Genomic DNA, 21,863 nt, shown 5'->3' with positions numbered 1-21,863 from the left:
TATTGCCTAATTTTTGGGGCCTGTACTGGCCGACAGTTACATTTTTTATCTCTAGCCACATAATCACACCCTTGTCTCACTCCTCTGCCTCTCATTATTGTGGCGTATGAACCGCATTCACCATTAGGACCTTCTAATGTCACAGGGTCATGTGACTGTGCCCCCCACCCTATACTGTGCTCCTTATCCCATACTGTGCCCCCTTATACCCTGCATTGTGCCCTCTTACCACACCCTGTGCAGTGCCCCTAGTCATTCCCTGTACTGTGCCCTCTTATACTTTTTTATACGGTCACGGTATGGTGGTGTTATCCAGTCACTGTGCAGAGGTGTTATCCGTTCAATGTATGGTGGTGGTATCCAATATCAGGATGGCCATAACTTTATCCCTTTCCCTGCTCACGCCATCCTTTTTTAGACCTGGCATGAGCGGGAAAAATATGCAGATTGTGGTGCTAAGGACCTTTGTGCCACAATCTGTGTCAGTAATACGCCTAACAGACGTATTTCTATATAATAAATTATCACCTAATTGTATTATCATTCAGGGGTAGGGCTAATATCTTTATATTATATAGATTCTAGTGTATTATACTGTGCTCTGTATTCCCCAGTAGAAAATGATCCTTGGGAAACACAGTCCTCATCCCTGACCACCAGGACCAGTTAGCACTTTGTCAGTACATCTCCACCACGCTGCTCCGATGTGTACTGGTGCTTATTCTGACACTAGGGCTGGGTTCACATCCTATTTTTGCCATCCATTTAATGCATACCAAAAATGTATGCGTTAACAGATGCCTCAGACTGATGCCATACAGTGGCGTCCGTTCACCATACAGTTCCATGGTAGAAAAAAAATTAAGTTAACATATGCATTTTTTTAATAGACTCTGCAGGATACAAAAACATTTGTATGCATCAAACCGATAGGAAATAACATTTTTCTAGATTCCAGCAGGGCCCATTTTTGAGAGTTTCCCTTTAAGATGCATAAAAATGACCCCTGATTAAAATACATATGTTTTGTGGGAATTTTTGCCAATTATCCCCCTCTGGTATATCACTGTCCATGTTCTGGGACTATTTGTGTACTTCTAGTAAGTGTTTGCTGGCTGCAAATATGAGCTGAAGGTTTTTCAGGTTCGCCTGCCATTAAAGTGAATGGGGCCCGCCACGAACTTGCGGTTTGCGAACATTTGATCACGTTTGCGAACCGTCCCGGCAGATGTTCATCCATCACTAGTGGTGGGACAGGGAAGAGAATGTTGTTACTGATGGTTCATGCGAAGGTCCAGGTGCAGGGCGAGGGGCATCCGGGCATGCGCCTTCGACAGGGGATTGGCCAGCAGTGGGTAACACAGGGGAAGAGGAGGCAGTGGTGTGACCCACAGACCCAGATTGTGGACCCAGTCGTTCGGCCCACTTATTAGGGTGCTTGGATGCCATGTGGCGGATTATGCTGGTGGTGGTGAGGTTGCTAGTGTTCATGCCACAGCTGATTTTAGTACGGCACAGGTTGCAAACTACCACTCTTTTGTCGTCTGCACTTTTATCAAAAAAGCGCCATAATGCGGAACTTCTCCCCTTTGCAACCCCACTGCCTCTTCCAGCCTGTTGCGGTGCTGCGGATCCCTCCCCCTCTGTACTGCTGTCCTCGCTCGGCTTTTCACCTTCCCATGTTGGGTCAGTGACCTAATCGTCAACCACCTCCTCTTCCACTTCCTCACTCTGCTCATCCTCCTGACTTGACCTAACCACAGCCTCAGTGATTGACAACTGTGTCTCATCATCATTATCCACCTTGTGAACGAATGATTGCCGTTCACCATCATCTTATTCAGACTGTGAGGGGTCAAGAGGTTGGAAATTAGGGCAGAATATCTCAGGTCCCTCTTCTGGAAAGAGCTCCTCAAATTATCCAAGTGTGGGATCACTTGTTTGGCAGCCTTTCCATGGTGGGAGGAAGGATGATCCGAGTGAGGATTCGGTTGACCAGACTCGTGGCTACAGGACTTGGTGGAAGAGAGGGTGGTGCTTAAACGATTGGAAGCATTATCTTCAGCAATCCAACCGACCAACTGTTTGCACTGGTCCGACTTGGACATTGTTGTCCTGCGCCGCCCAGCTAAGTTGGACATGAAGCTGGTGGATGTTTTTTTTTTCTGGTGCACTGGCAGCAGGCACAGTTTCATTGCACCCAGGGCCACGGCCTCTGCGTGCACTATCAGCATCACGCCCACTTCCCCGTCTCTTAGTGCTCGCCTTCTTCATATTAATGGTTTTGTCACTAGATGTGGCGCAGATTGTTTTACAGTCCGCTAAAGACAGTTTTCTGATGCAGGACAGTATACGTCACAGAAACACACAGAAAATGGACACTATATTAGGCCATGATTAGTTAAATTTGCCCTGAAGAAAGAGTTTTCGGATGGCGTACTATATATCTCACAGAAAGCCATACACTATGGACCGTAGAATAGGCCCAGATTATTTGAATTTGCAATACAAACTCAGTTTTCGGATGCAGGACAGTATATTTCACAGAAACCCACAAAATATGGACACTATATTAGACCCGAATTAGATAAATTTGCCCTAAAGAAACAGTTTTCGAATGGAGTACTGTATATGTCACAGAAAACAACACACTATGGACACTATATTAGGCCCAGATTATTGGAATTTGCCCTAAAGAAACAGTTTCTTTAGGGCAAATTCCAATAATCTGGGCCTAACTGAGTTTGTATTGCAAATTGCAAAAATCTGGGCCTAATCTACTGTCCATAGTGTGTTGTTATCTGTGACATATACATATGTCACAGATAACAACACACTATGGACAGTAGATTAGGCCCAGATTTTTGCAATTTGCAATATAAACTTAGTTTTTCGGATGCAGGACAGTATATGTCACAGAAACACACAGAATATCAACACTAGACCAGGCCCAGATTTTTGGAATTTCCAATACAAACTCAGTTTTCGGATGCAGGACAGTATACGTCACAGAAACACACACAATATTAGGCTGAGATTATTGGAACTTGCCCTAAAAAAAAACAGTTTTCAGGTGGAGTACTGTATATGTCACAGAAAGCCACACACTATGGACCGTAGATTAGGCCCAGATTATCGGAATTTGCAATACAAACTCAGTTTTCGGATGCAGGACAGTATATGTCACAGAAACCCACAGAATATGGACACTATATTAGGCCCAGATTTTTGGAATTTGCAATAAAAACTCAGTTTTCGGATGCAGGACAGTATATGTCACAGAAACACACAGAATATGGACACTAGATTAGGCCCAGATTTTTGGAATTTCCAATACAAACACAGTTTTCGGATGCAGGACAGTATATGTCACAGAAACACACAGAATATGGACACTATATTAGGCCGAGATTATTGGAATTTGCCCTAAAGAAAGTCTTCAGATGGAGTACAGTATATGTCACAGAAAACAACACACTATGGACACCAGATTAGGCCCAGATTTTTGGAATTGGCAATACAAACTCAGTTTTCGAATGCAGGACAGTATATGTCACTGAAACACACAGAATATGGACACTATATTAGGCCCAGATTATTGGAATTCGCCCTAAAGAAACAATTTTTGGATTGAGTACTGTATATGTCACAGAAAACAACACACTGTGGACCGTAGATTAGGCCCAGATTTTTGGAATTTGCAAAACAAACTCAGTTTTCAGATGCAGGACAGTATATGTCACAGAAACACACAGAATATGGACACTATATTAGGCCCAGATTAGTTAAATTTGCCCTAAAGAAACAGTTTTCGGATGGCGTACTGTATATGTCACAGAAAGCCACACACTATGGACCGTAGATTAGGCCCAGATTATCGGAATTTGCAATACAAACTCAGTTTTCGGATGCAGGACAGTATATGTCACAGAAACACACAGAATATGGACACTATATTAGGTACAGATTATTGGAATTTGCCCTAAGGAAACAGTTTTCAGATGGCGTACTGTATATGTCACAGAAAGCCACACACTATGGACACTAGATTAGGCCCAGATTATTTAAATTTACGTTAAAAACCAGTTTTCGGATGGAGTACTGTATATGTCACGGATGTGTATTACACGCACACACTACAGAGACAGTAGATAAGGACTGGCCCCTGATTATTTAAATTTACACTAAAGAAACAGTTTTCGGATGGCGTACTGTATATGTCACAGAACACCACAGAATATGGATACTATTTTAGGCCCAAATTATTGGATTCTGGGGTACAGACACTGTTTTCTGATGTTGTTTATATTTATATTTTTCACTATATCTCGGCATGACAACCACACAAGGTGTTGAAGCGCAGATCCCACAATTCATGGATTACACCTTTGACAGCAAAAATGTGGATAGATTATGGGAGAAAAATTGTTTTCTATATTTAAATTTTTTCCCTATATCTGGGCCTGACAACCACACAAGGTATTGCGGTGCAGATCACACAATTCACGGATTACACCGTTGACAGCAAAAATGTGGATAGATTATGGGGAAAAAAATTGTGTTTTCACTAAACTATTCTTCCTATCTCTGCCCCTGACACACAGAAGGTATTGCTGCACAGATGTAACAAGTCACTGCAGACACCTTCTATATAGCAAAATAATCGCTATTTCGCAAAGTATAAAAACAATATTGAGGACGACTTTGCACAATTAAATTGCTGCCACCACACACAATAGTTCTTAAAAGGTTTTTGAAACGTTATTCACTGGAATATATTGCGATCACAATCTCCCTACACTATCTGTCCGTTCCTATATAGCACCCGATGACGTGTTCCGGCCGGCCAATCACTGTAATGCCGGAGGCAATGGCATTAGAGTGATGGCAGCACTTACCTGCACGTTTATTGGCTGCTTAGCAGCCGCGAAACGTGCGGAGAGGAGACTCGAGCATGGCGCTCAAGCACATGTGGTATTCGTACCTCCATGTGCCGAACATAACGATCCTCGAACCGAACAGGTATTCGGCCGAGCATGCTCGCTCATCACTAATACTGATCTCAGATAGGACAGGAGAAATCACTTGGTTTGCTTTAGTAAACAAAAAAATATCATTTTGCTATCTACTGCAATGATGTTGAAAACACCAGTGTCTTTTAGTGTAAAACAAAGTTTTTAGATGTAGTGGCAATTTTTAGGAGTTCAATCCCATCTGTTTCCCCCAAAGAAATCACTCACATAGTAATACACTAGAAGAGTTTTTTTTTTTTAGGCTGGGTTCACACGAGCGTGTCCGGATTAGTTCCGGATGCGTCCCGGTGTGTTGCGGCAAACCCGCGCGAGTAGGAATGCAATTGCAGTCAGTTTTGACTGCGATTGCGTTCCGATGTTCAGTTTTTATCGCGCGGGTGCAATGTGTTTTGCACGCGCGTGATAAAAAACCGACTGTGGTACCCAGACCCGAACTTCTTCACAGAAGTTCAGGTTTGGGTTCGGTGTTCTGTAGATGTTATTATTTTCCCTTATAACATGGTTATAAGGGAAAATAATAGCATTCTGAAAACAGAATGCATAGTAAGTGATCAGTTGAGGGTTAAAAAAAATAAAAAAAATTAACTCACCTTCTCCGTTTGTTCGCGTAAGTCCCGGTCTCTTCTTTACTTCTCAAAAGATGAACTATGGGCTAAAGGACCTTTGGTGACGTCAGATCACATGCTCCAATCACATGGTCCATCACCGCGGTGATGGACCCTGTGATTGGAGCATGTGATCTGACGTCACCAAAGGTCCTTTAGCCCATAGTTCATCTTTTTAAAGAACTAAAGACCGGGAGAACAACGCGAACAAGAGGACAAGGTGAGTTAATTTTTTTTATTTTTTAACCCTCAATTGATCACCTACTAAGCATTCTGTATTCAGAATGCTATTATTTTCCCTTATAACCATGTTATAAGGGAAAATATTACAGTGTATAGACAGTCACCTAGCAACCGTGCGTGAAAATCGCACCGCATCCGCACTTGCTTGCGGATGCATGCGATTTTCACGCAACCCCATTCACTTCTATGGGGCCTGCGTTGCGTGAAAAACGCAGAATATAGAGCATGCTGCGATTTTCACGCAACGCATAAGTGATGCGTGAAAATCATCGCTCATCTGAACAGCCCCATTGAAATGAATGGGTCCAGATTCAGTGCGGGTGCAATGCGTTCACCTACCGCATTGCACCCGCGCGGAAATCTCGCCCGTGTGAACGCAGCCTTAGGAGTTTGGTTCTCTGTTGAAGTGGGTCATTAATGGGGTTATTCTATCTTTTTAAAAAATCCAACCACCAACCACCTTCTAAAGGGAAGATAGTTTGGTCAAACTTACCCCTCAGTTGAACCCTCGATTCCACTGCTCTCAAACTTGCTGCATCCTCTTCCACTCACTTTTTTGGAGTTTCTAGTCTAGGCTACATCAGGGGGGGCTTCTAATGGGACATGGTATCAAAAAAACTGTCCATCAAAATCTGCCTTCCAGAAACCATATGGAGTTCCCTTTGTTCTACGCCCTGCCGTGTGGCTATATAGCCATTTACGACCACATATGGGGTGTTTCTGCAAACTAAAGAATCAGGGCCATAAATATTGAGTTTTGTTTGGCTGTTAATCCTTGCTTTATTACCGGAAAAAACGGATTCAAATGGAAATTTTGCCCAAAAATTGGTGTTTTGGCACCGTTTTTATTTTATATTTTTAACGCTGTTCATCCGAGGGGTTTGGTCAAATGTTATTTTTATAGGGCAGATTCTTACGAACGCGGCGATATGTAATATGTCTACATTTTAGAATTTATTTAGATTTTACACTATATTATCATTTTTGGAACCCCAAAAAATTATTTTAGTATCTCCATAGCCTGGGAGCTAATTATTTTTTTTTTAGTTGGGCGACTATCTAATGTAGGGGCTCATTTTTTGCGGGATGAGATGGCGGTTTTATTGGCACTAATTGGGGGTGCATATGACATTTTGTTCGCTCGCTATTACACTTTTTCTGATGTTAGGTGACAAAAAAATTGCTTTTTTTACACTTTTTTTTTTTTTTTTAACGCTGTTCATCCGGGGGGGTTGGGTTAAATGTTATTTTTATAGAGACGATTTTTAAGGACGCGACGATGCCCAATATGTATGTCTCTCAGACTTTGGAGACACTAAGCAGGCATCCTAAAACTGCGGCCCTCCAGATGTTGTAAAACTACAATTCCCACCATGCCCTGCTGATGGCTGTAGGTTGTCTGGGCATGCTGGGAGTTATAGTTTTACAACATCTGGAGGGTCGCAGTTTGAGGATGCCTGCACTAAAACGAATATTTTTTGAGAAAAAAAAAATTGTTTCCGTGTCTCCAAAGTCTGAGAGCCATAGTTTTTTATGTTCTCTAGGGGACTGTTGAGGATTATAAAAATTTAGTACTCCATGGAAGTGTGATACTCCCTGAAGCAATCGATAACGCAGAGGCCCGGATGATCGGGGCACGTGTCGCACTGAGTGGTGGTATCCTTCCGTATCCCCCTCCTGCGACACACTCTGCACTTTTTTGGGGTTCGTCCCTTCTTTCCAGTATGGGGGACCACACCTGGAAAGTGTTGGCCAGGGACGATCCGGGCGCCTCCAGTTCCCGAGGTACTCCGGCCTGCTCTTTCCCCGTCCGAAAAGATCAGGTCCTTGAGGACTGCCTCATAGAATTAGAGGAATGTCCCTGTGCTGCCAGCGCTTTGGAATAGCACAAAAGAGTTGTACAAGGCAACCTGTACCAAGTAGACTGCAATGCCCGGGTTTTGCGCATGGCATTATATGGCTTGAGGACTTGATCAGAGAGATCAACTCCTCCCATATACCAATTGTAGTCGACGATACAATCGAGCTTGAGGACCGTTGCCGCGGTACCTCGCACAGAGACGGGGGTGGTGCTGTTACCGTGTATTGTGGACAGCATAAGGACATCCCTCTTGTCCTTATACCTGACCAGCAACAGGTTTCCACTGGTAAGGGCACGGGTCTCACCCCTGGGGGTAGGTACCTGGAGGGGGTAGGCAGGGAGGCCGCGTTGATTTTTCCGCACGGTCCCACAAGCGAACGTGGATCTGGCGGCAAGGGACCTGAACAAGGGAATGCTGGTATAAAAGTTATCCACGTAAAGGTGGCAACCCTTATCCAGCAGTGGGTACATAAGGTCCCACACGAGTTTCCCGGTAACACCCAGAGTGGGGGGACATTCTGGGGGTTGAATCTGGGAATCTCGCCTCTCGTACACACAAAATTTGTAAGTGTACCCTGAGGTACTCTCACAAATTTTGTATAGCTTCACGCCATACCTCGCCCGCTTAGTGGGAATGTGTAACGAGAGACTCATCAAACGCAACCTCCCTTCCAGGTACGTAGGCCTGCTGAAATTTGGCCCCGAAGTGATCGATGACCGGCCGTATCTTATACAGACGGTCATGGGCAGGATCACCTCGGGGGGGACATGCTGCATTATCGGAATAATGCAGACATTTCCGGATGGCCTCAAACCGGGGACGTGTCATGGCCATACTGTACAGTGGGGTCCGGTATAGGACGTCCCCACTCCAGTATTGCCTGACACTGGGTTTTTGCACTAGACCCATTTGCAGCACGAGGCCCCAAAATGTCCTCATCTCGGCTGCACTGACTGGCGTCCAGCCACCGGGTCTAGCCAAAAATGAGCCCAGGTTTTGAGCGACGAACTGTTGGGCGTACAGATTCGTCTGCTCCACCATCAGATTCACCAGTGGGTTACTGAAAAAAATAAAAAAAATAATCAATTTCAGTAAACCCCACTGTGGGAATCTGGATTCCTGGATTGCCAGCAAAATCCAGAATCTCGGGCTCAAAGTCCACTGGGGGACACCAGCTAAGTTCATCGGCAGGGGGCTCCGGTGGGCTTATTTGGTGGGCCGGGAAACAGGTACGAACCCCAGGGCGGCTCGTACTAGGGTGGGCCACAGGATCCCTAGCATGTGGGGCCCCTGGCTCCGCCTGGCGGCGTCTCCGCCGCTTTGGGTGCTCATCGTCTTTGGAGGATGCGGATGACAAAAGGAACGTGGGGCCATCCTCATCCTCACTGGGGCTCTCGGAGTCGGAAGTAATCTGGGCGTATGCCTCCTCGGCCGAGAACATCCGGCGGGCCATGGGTGTGTGTGCGTGTATATGTGCGTGTGTGGAAACCTTTATTCTATGTGCGTGTGTGTGTGGGGGCACGGGTGTTTGCGTACTAAAAAGGCAAAAAAATGGGCAATTGTTAGGAAAAAGTTCAAACTTGCTGATCAGCGGTGGGGCGGGCGATGTGCTAACAGTGGACGGATGCTAAAGAGTGCCGGCCAGTCAGCGCACGCAGAAAAAAAAAGTGGTGGTAAGGGGGCTGGTGGTGGTGGGGGGGCTGGTGGTGGGGGACAAGTGGCAGGGGGGGCTGGGGTCTGAAAGATGGAACAAAGAAAGTTTAGATAAAAGTTCATTTTTATTTTTCTAACTAACTTTTCCCTTCTGTCCCTGCCTAAAGGTGCCTCTCCCGACTGACCCTAACCTACCTGGAGGGCGATGGGTGCAGGAGGGTGATGGATGCCGATTAGGGGGACACAGGAGCTGGTGCTGGACGGTGCTGCCCAGCAACAGCTCAGGCTGCGATACTGCCAAGTACAACCATGTTACCAGCGGCAACCACATGTGAGGCAACATACCAGCAGCCCTCACCATGTGGTTGACAATAAAACCAAACCGCAGGCAACTGCATGCAGATCCTGAGTCACGACCATGACCATGGTCGTGACACCCGAATGGACCGGAAACGCAGCAAACCGCAGGTCTGAATTGACGTGCAGTTTTCTGCGATCGCCGATACGGGGGGGGGGGGGTCAAATGACCCCCCCTGCGTTGTTACAGGATGTCGGCTGAATGATTTCAGCCGGCATCCCGTTCCGATTAACCCCCGCGGAGCCGGAATAGCGATTTAAAGTTAGGACGTACCGGTACGCCCGAGTCCTTAAGGACTCGGGAAATAGGGCGTACCGGTACGCCCTGCGTCCTTAAGGGGTTAAAGGGGCGGGCACTGTGGAGGTCTCTGTTAAAGGGGAAGCCGCTATGAAGGTCACTGTTAAAGTGGTGGTCAATGTTAAAGGGGCGGGCACTGTGGAGATCACTGTTAAATGGGCGGGTACTGTACAGGTCACTGCTATTGGGAAACTGTTGATATATTTTTATGACACACAGAAACATTAAATGAAATAGATGAGATATACCCGTGCGAAGCCGGGTCCTTCTGCTAGTCTCCTATATATATAAAAATGAGTTTCTGTCTGTCTGTCTCGACATTCTTTATGGGCAAACAAACCACTGGACCGATCTTCATCAAATTTGGCACACAGGTACATCAGGTCTCCGGGAAGGTTTTAGACCTCAGCTCTCTAGGACTTACCGTTCCTGAGATATTCCCCAAAAATGACCTGCATTAGCCAATAGAAGCCAGCAAGCCTTTCTCTTAAATCCCCACTGCCATTTACACGGTCAATAGAAGCTCGCAGGTCCTACTCCAGCTTGCCATAACAACTGATCACAGGTTTTAGCAGTTCGCAGGTCCTTAAATATTCAGCCATATGAGGTGTGTCAGTCAATATAAGTTCATATTTAATTCATCCAGGGGCGGGCACTGTGAAGGTCACTGTTAAAGAGGCGGCCACTGTGGAAGTCACTGTTAAAGGAGCGGACATTGTGGATTTCACTGTTAAGGGAGCGGGCACTGTGGAGGTCACTGTTAAATGGGCAGGCACTGTTGAGGTCACTGTTGAAGGTGCGGTCACTGTTGAAGGGGCGGGCACTGTGGAGGTCACCGTTAAAGGGGTGGTCACTGTGGAGGTCACTGTTAAAGGGGCAGCCACTATGAAGGTCACTGTTAAAGTGGTGGTCAATGTTAAAGGGGTGGGCACTGTGGAGGTCACTGCTAAAGGGGTGGGCACTGTGAAGGTCACTGTTAAAGGGGCAGCCACTATGAAGGTCACTGCTAAAAGGGTCATCAATGTTAAAGGAGCGGTCACTGTGGAGGTCACTGTTAAAGGGGCAGGTACTGTTAAAAGGGTGGACACTGTGGAGGTCACTGTTAAAGGGGCGAGCACTTTGGAGGTCACTGTTAAAGGGGCAGGCACTGTTAAAGGGGCAGGCACTGTGCAGGTCACTGTTAAAGATGCGGTCATTGTTAAAGGGGAAGGCACTGTGGCGGTCACTGTTAGAGAAGCGGGCACTGTGAAGGTCAATGTTAAAGGGGCGGCCACTGTAGAGGTCAATGTTAAAGGGGCGGCCACTGTTGAGGTCACTGTTAAAAGGGCGGGCACTGTGGAGATCACTGTTAACGGGGTGGGCACTGTGGAGGTCATTGTTAAAGGGGCAGGTACTGTAGAGGTCACTGTTATGGGGGATACTGTTGATATCTTTTTACGACACACGAAAACATGAAATTAAATAGTTAAAATATACCCGTGCAAAGCCGGGTCCTTCTGCTAGTTACAGATAAAAGGGACAACAGATATAGGGAAGCAGAGCAGAAGGGAAAAAAAAGGTTGAAGCTTCACATATGACATGTATTATCTAACTGAGAACAGATAGAGACAGAACATCTACTTACTATCATCTGCACGAATGGTGAGCAGAGAGAAATAAACAACATTCAATAATTTAATACATAAAGCAACGTGTTACCACATTGCTAAGGTTTACTACTGTCTACCTTAAAGGTGTTCTGGAATTAAGAAAATAAAAATACTTAAATATTACTTTATTATAAATATATTCTCAACTACGTTTCATTCTTTATAATGGCTCGTTTTGTCTGGGGTGCAATAATTAGGAGAAACAAAATGGTAAAGAGCTGCCTCATCCTCCTCTCTACTTGTCAGGAATTAAGATCCTGAATACAGATGATAAGAAATTTAGCTGAATCTCTGGGGAAATTAGTTCAGAGGAAACATGAAGTACAGAGAGGACGGACAGGACAGACTGTGGTAATGTGTTGCTGTGGTAATGGAGACTGCATACAAATGCTGCTGCTCATTAGCCACACCTCACCCTCCTATCATGTCTCTTCATCATCTCCATTTCCACAGAGATTCACCGATATTCAGGAACATGATTCCTGACAAGCAGAGCAGAGAGGAGGATGAAGCAGCACTATGGCTCATTGTGGTGGCGTAACTTGTCCTCCTGTGTGATAAGGACAGGTTTTGCGAGTACTGATGACAGTGGCCATTTTATTTCTCTTAATGATTGTTCCCTAGACAAAACAAGCCATTATAACTAATGAAAGGTATTTGTGAAAATATTTATTATAAAATAATATTTAAGTATTTTCATTTTTTTTATTCCTAGAGAACCCCTTTAAATACATTTTTCATTGTTTATTCTGATTAGTGTTTTAATATTATTAGAGATGAGCGAATATCCGCTTATGAAATTTCTTCACACTTCGTTTGTTGGTAAAAGGTGAATTGCGTTATGACAGAATAAATAACCGTATACCTCTAAAGGCATTCCATTATGCATTCCATCATAGACTTGCATTATGGTCTGTGGTAACACAGACCATAATGCAGTTCTATGATGGAATGCATAATGGAATGCCTTTAAAGGTATACTGTTATTTATTCTGTCATAATAGAAGTTTATGGGCTGCAAAACGGATCCGTCTCGTTTCCGTTATGCAGGGAAGGACTCCCCTGCATTTTGTTATGCATTTCATCATAGAATTGCATTATGGTCCGTGGTAACAGAATCCATAACACAATTCACCTTTTACCAACAAATGAAGCGGAAATTTGCTCATCTCTTATTATTATGTTCTTATCTTGAAGCCAGCATATTCACTAAATAGTTAGAGATGTCCCAAACTATTCGCCGGCGAACATCGCTTGTTCGCGTTCGCCGCGGTGGGCGAATATATGCAATGTTTGGTCCGCCCCCTATATGTCATCATTGAGCAAACTTTGACCCTGTACATCACAGTCATCAGACACATTCCAGCCAATCAGCAGCATACCCTCCCTCCCACCTCCTATCAAAAAGCAAGGACAGCATCCATCTTAAATTCATTCGGAAGCTGCAGTGTTAGTGAGAGCAAGGACAGTGCAGCTGCTGCTGATTTAATAGGGAAATCGATAGCTAGGCCAGTGTATTCAGTGTCCACTCCAGTCCTGAAAGACTCATCTGATCTGCTGTAAGGACAGCGTCCTGACAGCACCCCAAAAAGCCCTTATTAGGGCTAGTACATCAGTCTACTTTTTTTTTTGCTTTTTTTCTCTGTAATCTAATTGCAGTTGCCTGCCAGCGTGTGTGTCAGGCCCACAGCGTGTACTGTGCCCACTACTGCCAGTACCCAGTGGCACCACTCATATCTGGTGTCACAGTAGCTTGCATTTAAACAAATAAAAATCACTGTAATATAATTGCAGTTGCCTGCCACCGTGTGTGTCAGGCCCACAGCAAGTACTGTGCCCACTACTGCCAGTGCCCAGTGCCACCACTCATATCTGGTGTCACAGTAGCTTGCACGCATAGTACAACTAATCGGAAAAAAAATGACAGGCAGAGGCAGGCAACCCCGCAGGGGCCGTCGTGGTCGTGGTGCTGTGATTTCCTTTGGCCCTAGAATAATGCCCAGTGTTCAGAGGCCACGTACCCTGAACTCGAAAAGTTCTGAGGACATAGTTGACTGGCTAACACAGGACACCCAATCTTCTACAGCTTACGCTCGGAACCTTGATGCACCATTCTCCTCCAGCTCAGCTTCGGGCACCTCTCAAGTTACCACTTCCGCGCCTGCCGCCACCACCAACCCTAGCACCACAGCTGCTTCACTTGATCTGTCAGAGGAGTTATTTACACATCAGTTGGATGAAATTAGTGATGCGCAACCATTATTGCCAGAGGATGTAGATAACAGGGATATGTCTCAGTCAGGCAGCATTACACACATGGACGTACGGTGTGATGATGATGATGTTGTACCCGCTGCTGCTTCCTTTGCTGAATTGTCAGATACAAGTGAAGTGGTTGATGATGACTATGTGTCTGTGGATGTCACGTGGGTGCCCGCTCGAAGAGAAGAAGAACAGGGGGAAAGTTCAGATGGGGAGACAGAGAGGAGGAGGAGACGAGTTGGAAGCAGGGGGAGGTCGTCGCAAGGAGCTAGTGGCACAGTCAGACAGCATGTATCGGCACCCGGGGACAGCCAGACAGCACGCCAATCAACGCATGCTGTTGCCACCAACAGAATGCAGTCATTGCAAAGCTCAGCAGTGTGGCTTTTTTTGGTGTGTCTGCCTCTGATAACAGTGATGCCATTTGCAACCTGTGCCAAAAGAAACTGAGTCGTGGGAAGTCCAACACCCACCTACAACGTACAACTGCTTTGCGAAAGCACATGATCTCACATCACAAACGCCTATGGGATAAACACATGAGTACAAGCAGCACACAAACTCAAAGCCACCATCCTCCTCCTGGTCCAGCATCTTCAGCCACGTCAACCACTGCTGTCCTCCTTGTCCCCTCTCAACCATCCACCACTCCGCCTCTCACCTTCAGCAGTTCCTGCTCATCTGCCCACAGTCAGGTGTCTGTCAAGGAAATGTTTGAGCGTAAGAAGCCAATGTCACAGAGTCACCCCCTTGCCCGGCGTCTGACAGCTGACTTGTCGGAACTCTTAGCCCGCCAGCTTTTACCATACAAGCTGGTGGAGTCTGAGGCCTTCAAAAAATTTGTAGCTATTGGGACACCGCAGTGGAAGGTACCCGGCCGAATTTTTTTTTCACAAAAGGCAATCCCCAACCTGTACTCTATTGTGGAAAAGGAAGTCATGGCATGTCTGGCACACAGTGTTGGGGCATGGGTCCATCTGACCACTGATACCTGGTCTGCAAAGCACAGTCAGGGCAGGTATATCATGTACACTGCGCATTGGGTAAACCTGCTGACGGCTGCAAAGCATGGAATGCGTGGCTCTGCAGAGGAGTTGGTGACACCGCCACGACTTGCAGGCAGGCCTGCTGCCACCTCCTCTACTCCTCCTACCCCATCATCTTCGTTAACCTCCTCGGCTGAGTCCTCTTCTGCTGCTGCGTCTTGCTCCACATCAACTGCACCCCTCCAGCTCCCCAGGGGCTATTCCACATCCCGGATACGACAGTGTCACGCCATCTTGGGGTTGACTTGCCTAAAAAGCAGAGAGTCACACCGGACCAGCACTCCTGTCCACCCTGAACGCACAGGTGGATCAGTGGCTGACTCTGCACCAACAGGAGATCGGCAAAGTGGTGTGTGACAACAGAAGCAATTTGTTGGCGGCATTGAATTTGGGCAAGTTGACACATGTACCGTGCATGGCACATGTGTTGAATCTGATCATATAACACTTTGTGCATAAGTACCCAGGCTTACAGGACATCCTCAAGCAGGCCAGGAAGGTGTGTGGCCATTTCAAGTGTTCCTACATGGCCATGGCGCACTTTTCAGATATTCAGCGCCAAAACATAATGCCGGCGCTTGATTTGCGACAGCCTGACATGTTGGAATACAACACTCCTAATGTTCGAACGCCTGCTCCAACAAGAAAAAGCCGTCAACGAGTATTTGTATGACCGGGGTGCTAGGACAGCCTCTGCGGAGCTGGGTATTTTGTTGCCACGTTACTGGACGCTCATGTGCAATGCCTGTAGGCTCATGCGTCCTTTTGAGGAGGTGACAAACCTAGTCAGTTGCACCGAAGGCACCATCAGCGACATCATCCCATTTGTTTTCTTCCTGGAGCGTGCCCTGCGAAGAGTGCTGGATCAGGCCGTAGATGAGCGTGAAGAGGAAGAGTTGTGGTCACCATCACCACCAGAAACAGCCTTATCAGCATCGCTTGCTGGACCTGCGGCAACGCTGGAAGAGGAGTCTGAGGAAGAGGAGTCAGAGGAGGAATGTGGTTTTGAGGAGGAGGAAAACCAACCACAGCAGGCATCCCAGGGGGCTCGTTGTCACCTATCTGGTACCCATGGTGTTGTACGTGGCTGAGGGGAAGAACAGACCTTCAATGAGATCAGTGAGGACGAGGAACGGGACATGAGTAGCTCGGTATCCAACCTTGTGCAAATGGGGTCTTTCATGGTGTCATGCCTGTTGAGGGACCCTCGTATAAAAAGGCTGAAAGAGAACGACCTGTACTGGGTGGCCACTCTACTAGACCCCCAGTATAAGCAGAAAGTGCCTGAAATGTTACCGAATTACCGGAAGTCGGAAAGGATGCAGCAGTTCCAAAACAAGTTAAAAAGTATGCTTTACACAGTGTATAAGGATGATGTCACAGCACAACAGGAATCTAACAGGGGAAGAGGTGAAAGTAATCCTCGTCCTACCACGACCACGCCGGCAAGGACAGGACGCTTTACAGACGTGTTGTTGATGGAGGACATGCAGAGCTTTTTAAGTCCTACGCATCGCCACAGCCCCTCGGGGTCCACCCTCAGAGAACGACACGACCGACAGGTAGCAGACTATCTCGCCTTAACTGCAGATATTGACACTCTGAGGAGCGATGAACCTATTGACTACTGGGTGTGCAGGCTTGACCTGTGGCCGGAGTTATCCCAATTTGCGATAGAACTTCTGGCCTGCCCCGCTTCAAGTGTCCTGTCAGAAAGGACCTTCAGCGCAGCAGGAGGTATTGTCAATGAGAAGAGAAGTCGCCTAGGTCAAAAAAGTCTAGATTACCTCACCTTTATTAAGATGAATGAGGCATGGATCCCGAAGGGACTGACAGTGGGGGATGCATTTGACTAAAAAAGGCCTGATGAGATGCCTTGGGCTATAAAATGGTCCACACGCTGTTGTATTTAATCTCTGCATGCCGGATGACTTGCGTGACTTCTCCGACACCAACTAGGGTTCAAGCCGCAATATTTTAGTGCACTTTCTGCCTGGAAAACATAATTTGCTACAGCAGCGGCTGCAACAATACCAAATTTTTCAGGCATGTGTACATGCCTAATTTTTCTGGCCTTTGGTGCTGCACTGTGGCTGCAAAAACAAAACCAAAAAAAAAAGGCACATACATGTATCAATTCCCCTTCGTGATCGTTACCTTGTTGTGGTGAAGGGGCTTGCGTATCACAATGAAGCGATCACCTCTATGAGTGTGTTGGCAATGGCAATGTTGGCACACCCCAGATGAGATAAGGTCATTGCTTCATTGTGAACAGACTAAATACGATCGGCTGGATAATTTTGCATAGAAAAAACATTAATTTTCTTTGTGATCATCTAAGGTGATCATTAAAGCCTACTAGGCCAACAATGGGCCCACACTGCAGAATCATTGTTTTCTGGGTCACTTAACTGTCACTGAACTACCTCAGCACGACCATAGGCTTTGAAAAACCGCTATCGACTGCAATTTACCAAACGTGCGCACGAGCACAGTCATCACTACACCAAGATTGACGCATAGAGGAATAAAATTTATGTCATGAGTGTGTCAACTATTAAAAACTCTTTGCGGTTGTCTAAACTCTATTCCATACACGTCCCCTGATACGGGACGTAACAGGGATTAAACTGATAGGAATAGTACTACTTAACATACCACTCATATCGGGTAGCACAGTATATTGCACGGCGCACACGCAGTGCCCCAAATTCGAAGTAAGAGGACCGACCAAGCATCTTTTTCCATCTCCCGGTTCCTAAAATCTATTCCATACACCGGCCCCTGATAGGGGACGTAACAGGGATTAAACTGATAGGAATAGTACTACTTAACATACCACTCATATCGGGTAGCACAGTACATTGCACGGCGCACGCGCAGTGCCCCAAATTGGAAGTAAGAGGACCGACCAAGCATCTTTTTCCATCTCTTGGTTCCTAAAATCTATTCAATACACCACACCGGCCCCTGATAGGGGACAAAACTGAGATTAAACTGGTAAGAACAGAAGACAGCCACTGCAGAGCTGGGGTTTTTTTGGGCCGCGTTACTGAACGCTCATGCACAATGGCTGTAGGCTTATGCGTCCTTTTTCGGAGGTGACAAACCTGGTCAGTCAAACCCAAGGCAACATCATCGACCTCATCCCATATGCGTTTTTTCTGGAGCGTGCCCTGGGAAGAGTGCTGGATCAGGCCGTAGATGAGCATGAATAGGAAGATTTGTGGTAACCATCACCACCAGAAGCAGCCTTGTCGTTGTTGATTGCTGGACTTGCGGCAACGCAGAGAGAGGAGTCTGAAGAAGAGGAGTCAGAGGAGGAACGTGGCTTTGAGGAGGTGGAAGACCAACCACAGCAGGTGTCCCAGGGGGCTTATTGTCACCTTTCGGGGACCCTTGGTGTTGTATGTGGCTGGGTGGAGGAAGAGACCTTCAATGATGTCAGTGAGGACAAGGAACGGGACATGGCTAGCTTGGTATCCAACCTTGTGCAAATGGGGAGTTTGCGGTTGTGCAAATGGACTGTTTGCGGTTGTTTGCGGTTCGTTAAGTGGGGAGTTTTGTCTGTCATAGTTTGGTTTGTCACTGTGAAGCGGGCGTAACCTTACAGTACCTGATCGATACAACATCATACCTGATCCAAACAATTTAGGAATGTTAGGTGATTTATGCCCTTTATGGATTAAAACCCGACTCTGCGTCAACTACGTAATTTTCCATGGGAGTTTTGCAATGGATCCCCCTCCGGCATGCCACAGTGTCCAGGTGTTAGTCCCCTTGAAACAACTTTTCATTCACTATTGTGGCCAGAAGGAGTCCCTGTGGGTTTTAAAATTCGCCTGCCTATTGAAGTCTATGGCGGTTCGCCCGTTCGCGAACATTTGCGGAAAATCGCGTACGCCGTTCGCGAATGGAAAATTTTATGTTCGCGACATCTCTATAAATAGTATTCTAAATCAATTCATACAGTATACTGTACAATATTTATCATATTTCATTCACAAAATCCTTACAAATATGTAATTTGCAATGCAGTTGTCACAAAACAATAAAATTCAATTACAAGTGATGTCACAGAAGTTTTTATTATTGAATTGTTTGGGGCTCCAAACCTCTTATCAGCTTATTTTTCATGTATAAAGGTTTCATTTTAGGTAAACTACTGTATGTATGTTCTGTTTTCTTCACACAATGCAATATTTGGAACTGGTCTACAGTAAAGTAAAGCCACAACACTTTGAACAGCATGGTGCAGCACCTTCATTCTATTAATAGCCAAGCATCACAGACATCAAAATCACACTGATCAAATATTGATGGTCTTTTCTAAAGACATCAGCTTTAGAGGGTTAAATACAGTATTGTAAGAATATTTTAAAGAACTGATTGATTCTGTTCCTTTAATTCTGTCTCTTTTATATTACCTTTAATATTCTGTGTCATAAAGTCTTCCTTGTAATGTAGTGGGTTACAGATAGTTAATACCCATACTCCGTTGTGTTGATGAGACCACATTCCTGAGTGATCTGAGAAACATGCACACTGGTTGAGGGACTGAAAGGTATATCATAGGTTTGCACCAACAATTAGGTGGCACTCCATTGAAGACTTCATTTTAGGTAGGATGTAAGTATTGATTTGCCCTATCTCTTGTACACCCTCTGATGTTGGAAATGTGTTACAACATGGCAGACTCAGAATCCCCCATATTGCATTATAGGCCAGTAATGATTATTTACTTTTTACTACTGTGTATGTGATTTGTCTGTTTTATTTTATATTTAATCACACTTAGTAAATACAGGGTGGGCCATTTATATGGATACACCTTAATACAATGGGAATGGTTGATGATATTAAATTCCTGTTTGTGGCACATGGCGGCCATTTTGAAGTCGGCCATTTTGAATCCAACTTTTGTTTTTTCAATAGGAAGAGGGTCATGTGACACATCAAACTTATTGGGAATTTCACAAGAAAAACAATGGTGTGCTTGGTTTAACATAACTTTATTCTTTCATGAGTTATTTACAAGTTTCTGACCACTTATAAAATGTGTTCAATGTGCTGCCCATTGTGTTGGATTGTCAATGCAACCCTCTTCTCCCACTCTTCACACACTGATAGCAACACCGCAGGAGAAATGCTAGCACAGGCTTCCAGTATCCGTAGTTTCAGGTGCTGCACATCTCGTATCTTCACAGCATAGACAATTGCCTTCAGATGACCCCAAAGATAAAAGTCTAAGGGGGTCAGATCGGGAGACCTTGGGGGCCATTCAACTGGCCCACGACGACCAATCCACTTTCCAGGAAACTGTTCATCTATGAATGCTCGGACCTGGCACCCATAATGTGGTGGTGCACCATCTTGCTGGAAAAACTCAGGGAACGTGCCAGCTTCAGTGCATAAAGAGGGAAACACATCATCATGTAGCAATTTCGCATATCCAGTGGCCTTGAGGTTTCCATTGATGAAGAATGGCCCCACTATCTTTGTACCCCATATACCACACCATACCATAATTTTTTTTGTTCCAACAGTCTTGAAGGGATCTATCCAATGTGGGTTAGTGTCAGACCAATAGCGGTGGTTTTGTTTGTTAACTTCACCATTCACATAAAAATTTGCCTCATCACTGAACAAAATCTTCTGCATAAACTGAGGGTCCTGTTCCAATTTTTGTTTTGCCCATTCTGCAAATTCAGTGCGCCTATCTGGGTCATCCTCGTTGAGATGCTGCAGTAGCTGGAGTTTGTAAGGGTGCCATTTGTGAGTAGCTAATATCCGCCGAAGGGATGTTCGACTAATGCCACTCTCCAGTGACATGCGGCGAGTGCTACGCTGTGGGCTCTTGCTGAATGAAGCTAGGACAGCCACTGATGTTTCTTCATTAGAGACAGATTTCATGCGTCCACATTTTGGCAAATCCAACACTGAACCAGTTTCACGAAACTTAGCAAGCAGTTTGCTAACTGTAGCATGGGAGATGGGTGGTCTCGTTGGGTGTCTTGCATTGAAATCTGCTGCAATGACCCGGTTACTGTGTTCACCAGACATCAACACAATTTCTATCCGTTCCTGACGTGTTAACCTCGGCGACATGTCAATGGCTGTAAACAAAGAGAAACTTGTAAATAACTCATGAAAGAAAAAAGTTACGTTAAAACCAAGCACACTATTGTTTTTCGTGTGAAATTCCCAATAAGTTTGATGTGTCACATGACCCTCTTCCTATTGAAAAAACAAAAGTTGGATTCAAAATGGCCGACTTCAAAATGGCCACCATGGTCACCACCCATCTTGAAAGTTTCCTTACTCACATATACTAATGTGCCAAAAAATAGGAAGTTAATATCACCAACCATTCCCATTTTATTAAGGTGTATCCATATAAATGGCCCACCCTGTATATTTATTCACTTAGCCTGTGTAAGCTTATACATTCTCAAATCTTTTGAATTAAAGTTTTAAAACAAGTACAGGTGAAATTCTAAAACTTTGAATATCGTGCAAAGTTCATTTATTTCAGTAATGCAACTTAAAAGGTAAAACTAATATATGAGATAGACTCATTACATGCAAAGCGATTTATTTCAAGCCTTTATTTGTTATAATTTGGACCATTATGGCTTACAGCTTATGAAAACCCCAAAGTCACAATCTCAGTTACCCTTTGCTCAGGGAGTATGGATTAAAGGGAACCTGTCGTGAACTTTTTTCTGACCTCACTGAGGGCAGCATAAAATAGTGACAGAAATGATCATTTTAGCGGTGTGTCACTCATTAGCTAAAAGTAAGTGTTTGCTGAGAACCAGCATCATAATAATTGTTGCATAGGACTTGAAAAGA

General features: G+C 45.3%; 1 protein-coding gene across 1 annotated transcript in view; it reads right to left on the bottom strand.

Annotated features, from left to right (window-relative positions):
- Positions 1-21,863, bottom strand: part of LOC120990939 (protein unc-13 homolog A-like) — a 2,175,961-nt gene that overhangs the window by 619,212 nt on the left and 1,534,886 nt on the right. Inside the window, exon 36 of the mRNA XM_040419831.1 lies at positions 11,676-11,681. Coding sequence (XP_040275765.1) covers positions 11,676-11,681 — 6 coding nt within the window. The remainder of the gene's footprint in view (positions 1-11,675; positions 11,682-21,863) is intronic.

Source organism: Bufo bufo, chromosome 2 (assembly GCF_905171765.1).
Source record: "Bufo bufo chromosome 2, aBufBuf1.1, whole genome shotgun sequence".
Taxonomy (NCBI): Eukaryota; Metazoa; Chordata; class Amphibia; order Anura; family Bufonidae; genus Bufo; species Bufo bufo.
Note: the sequence above shows the minus strand (reverse complement) of the source record. Positions and strands in the feature narration are given on the sequence as shown.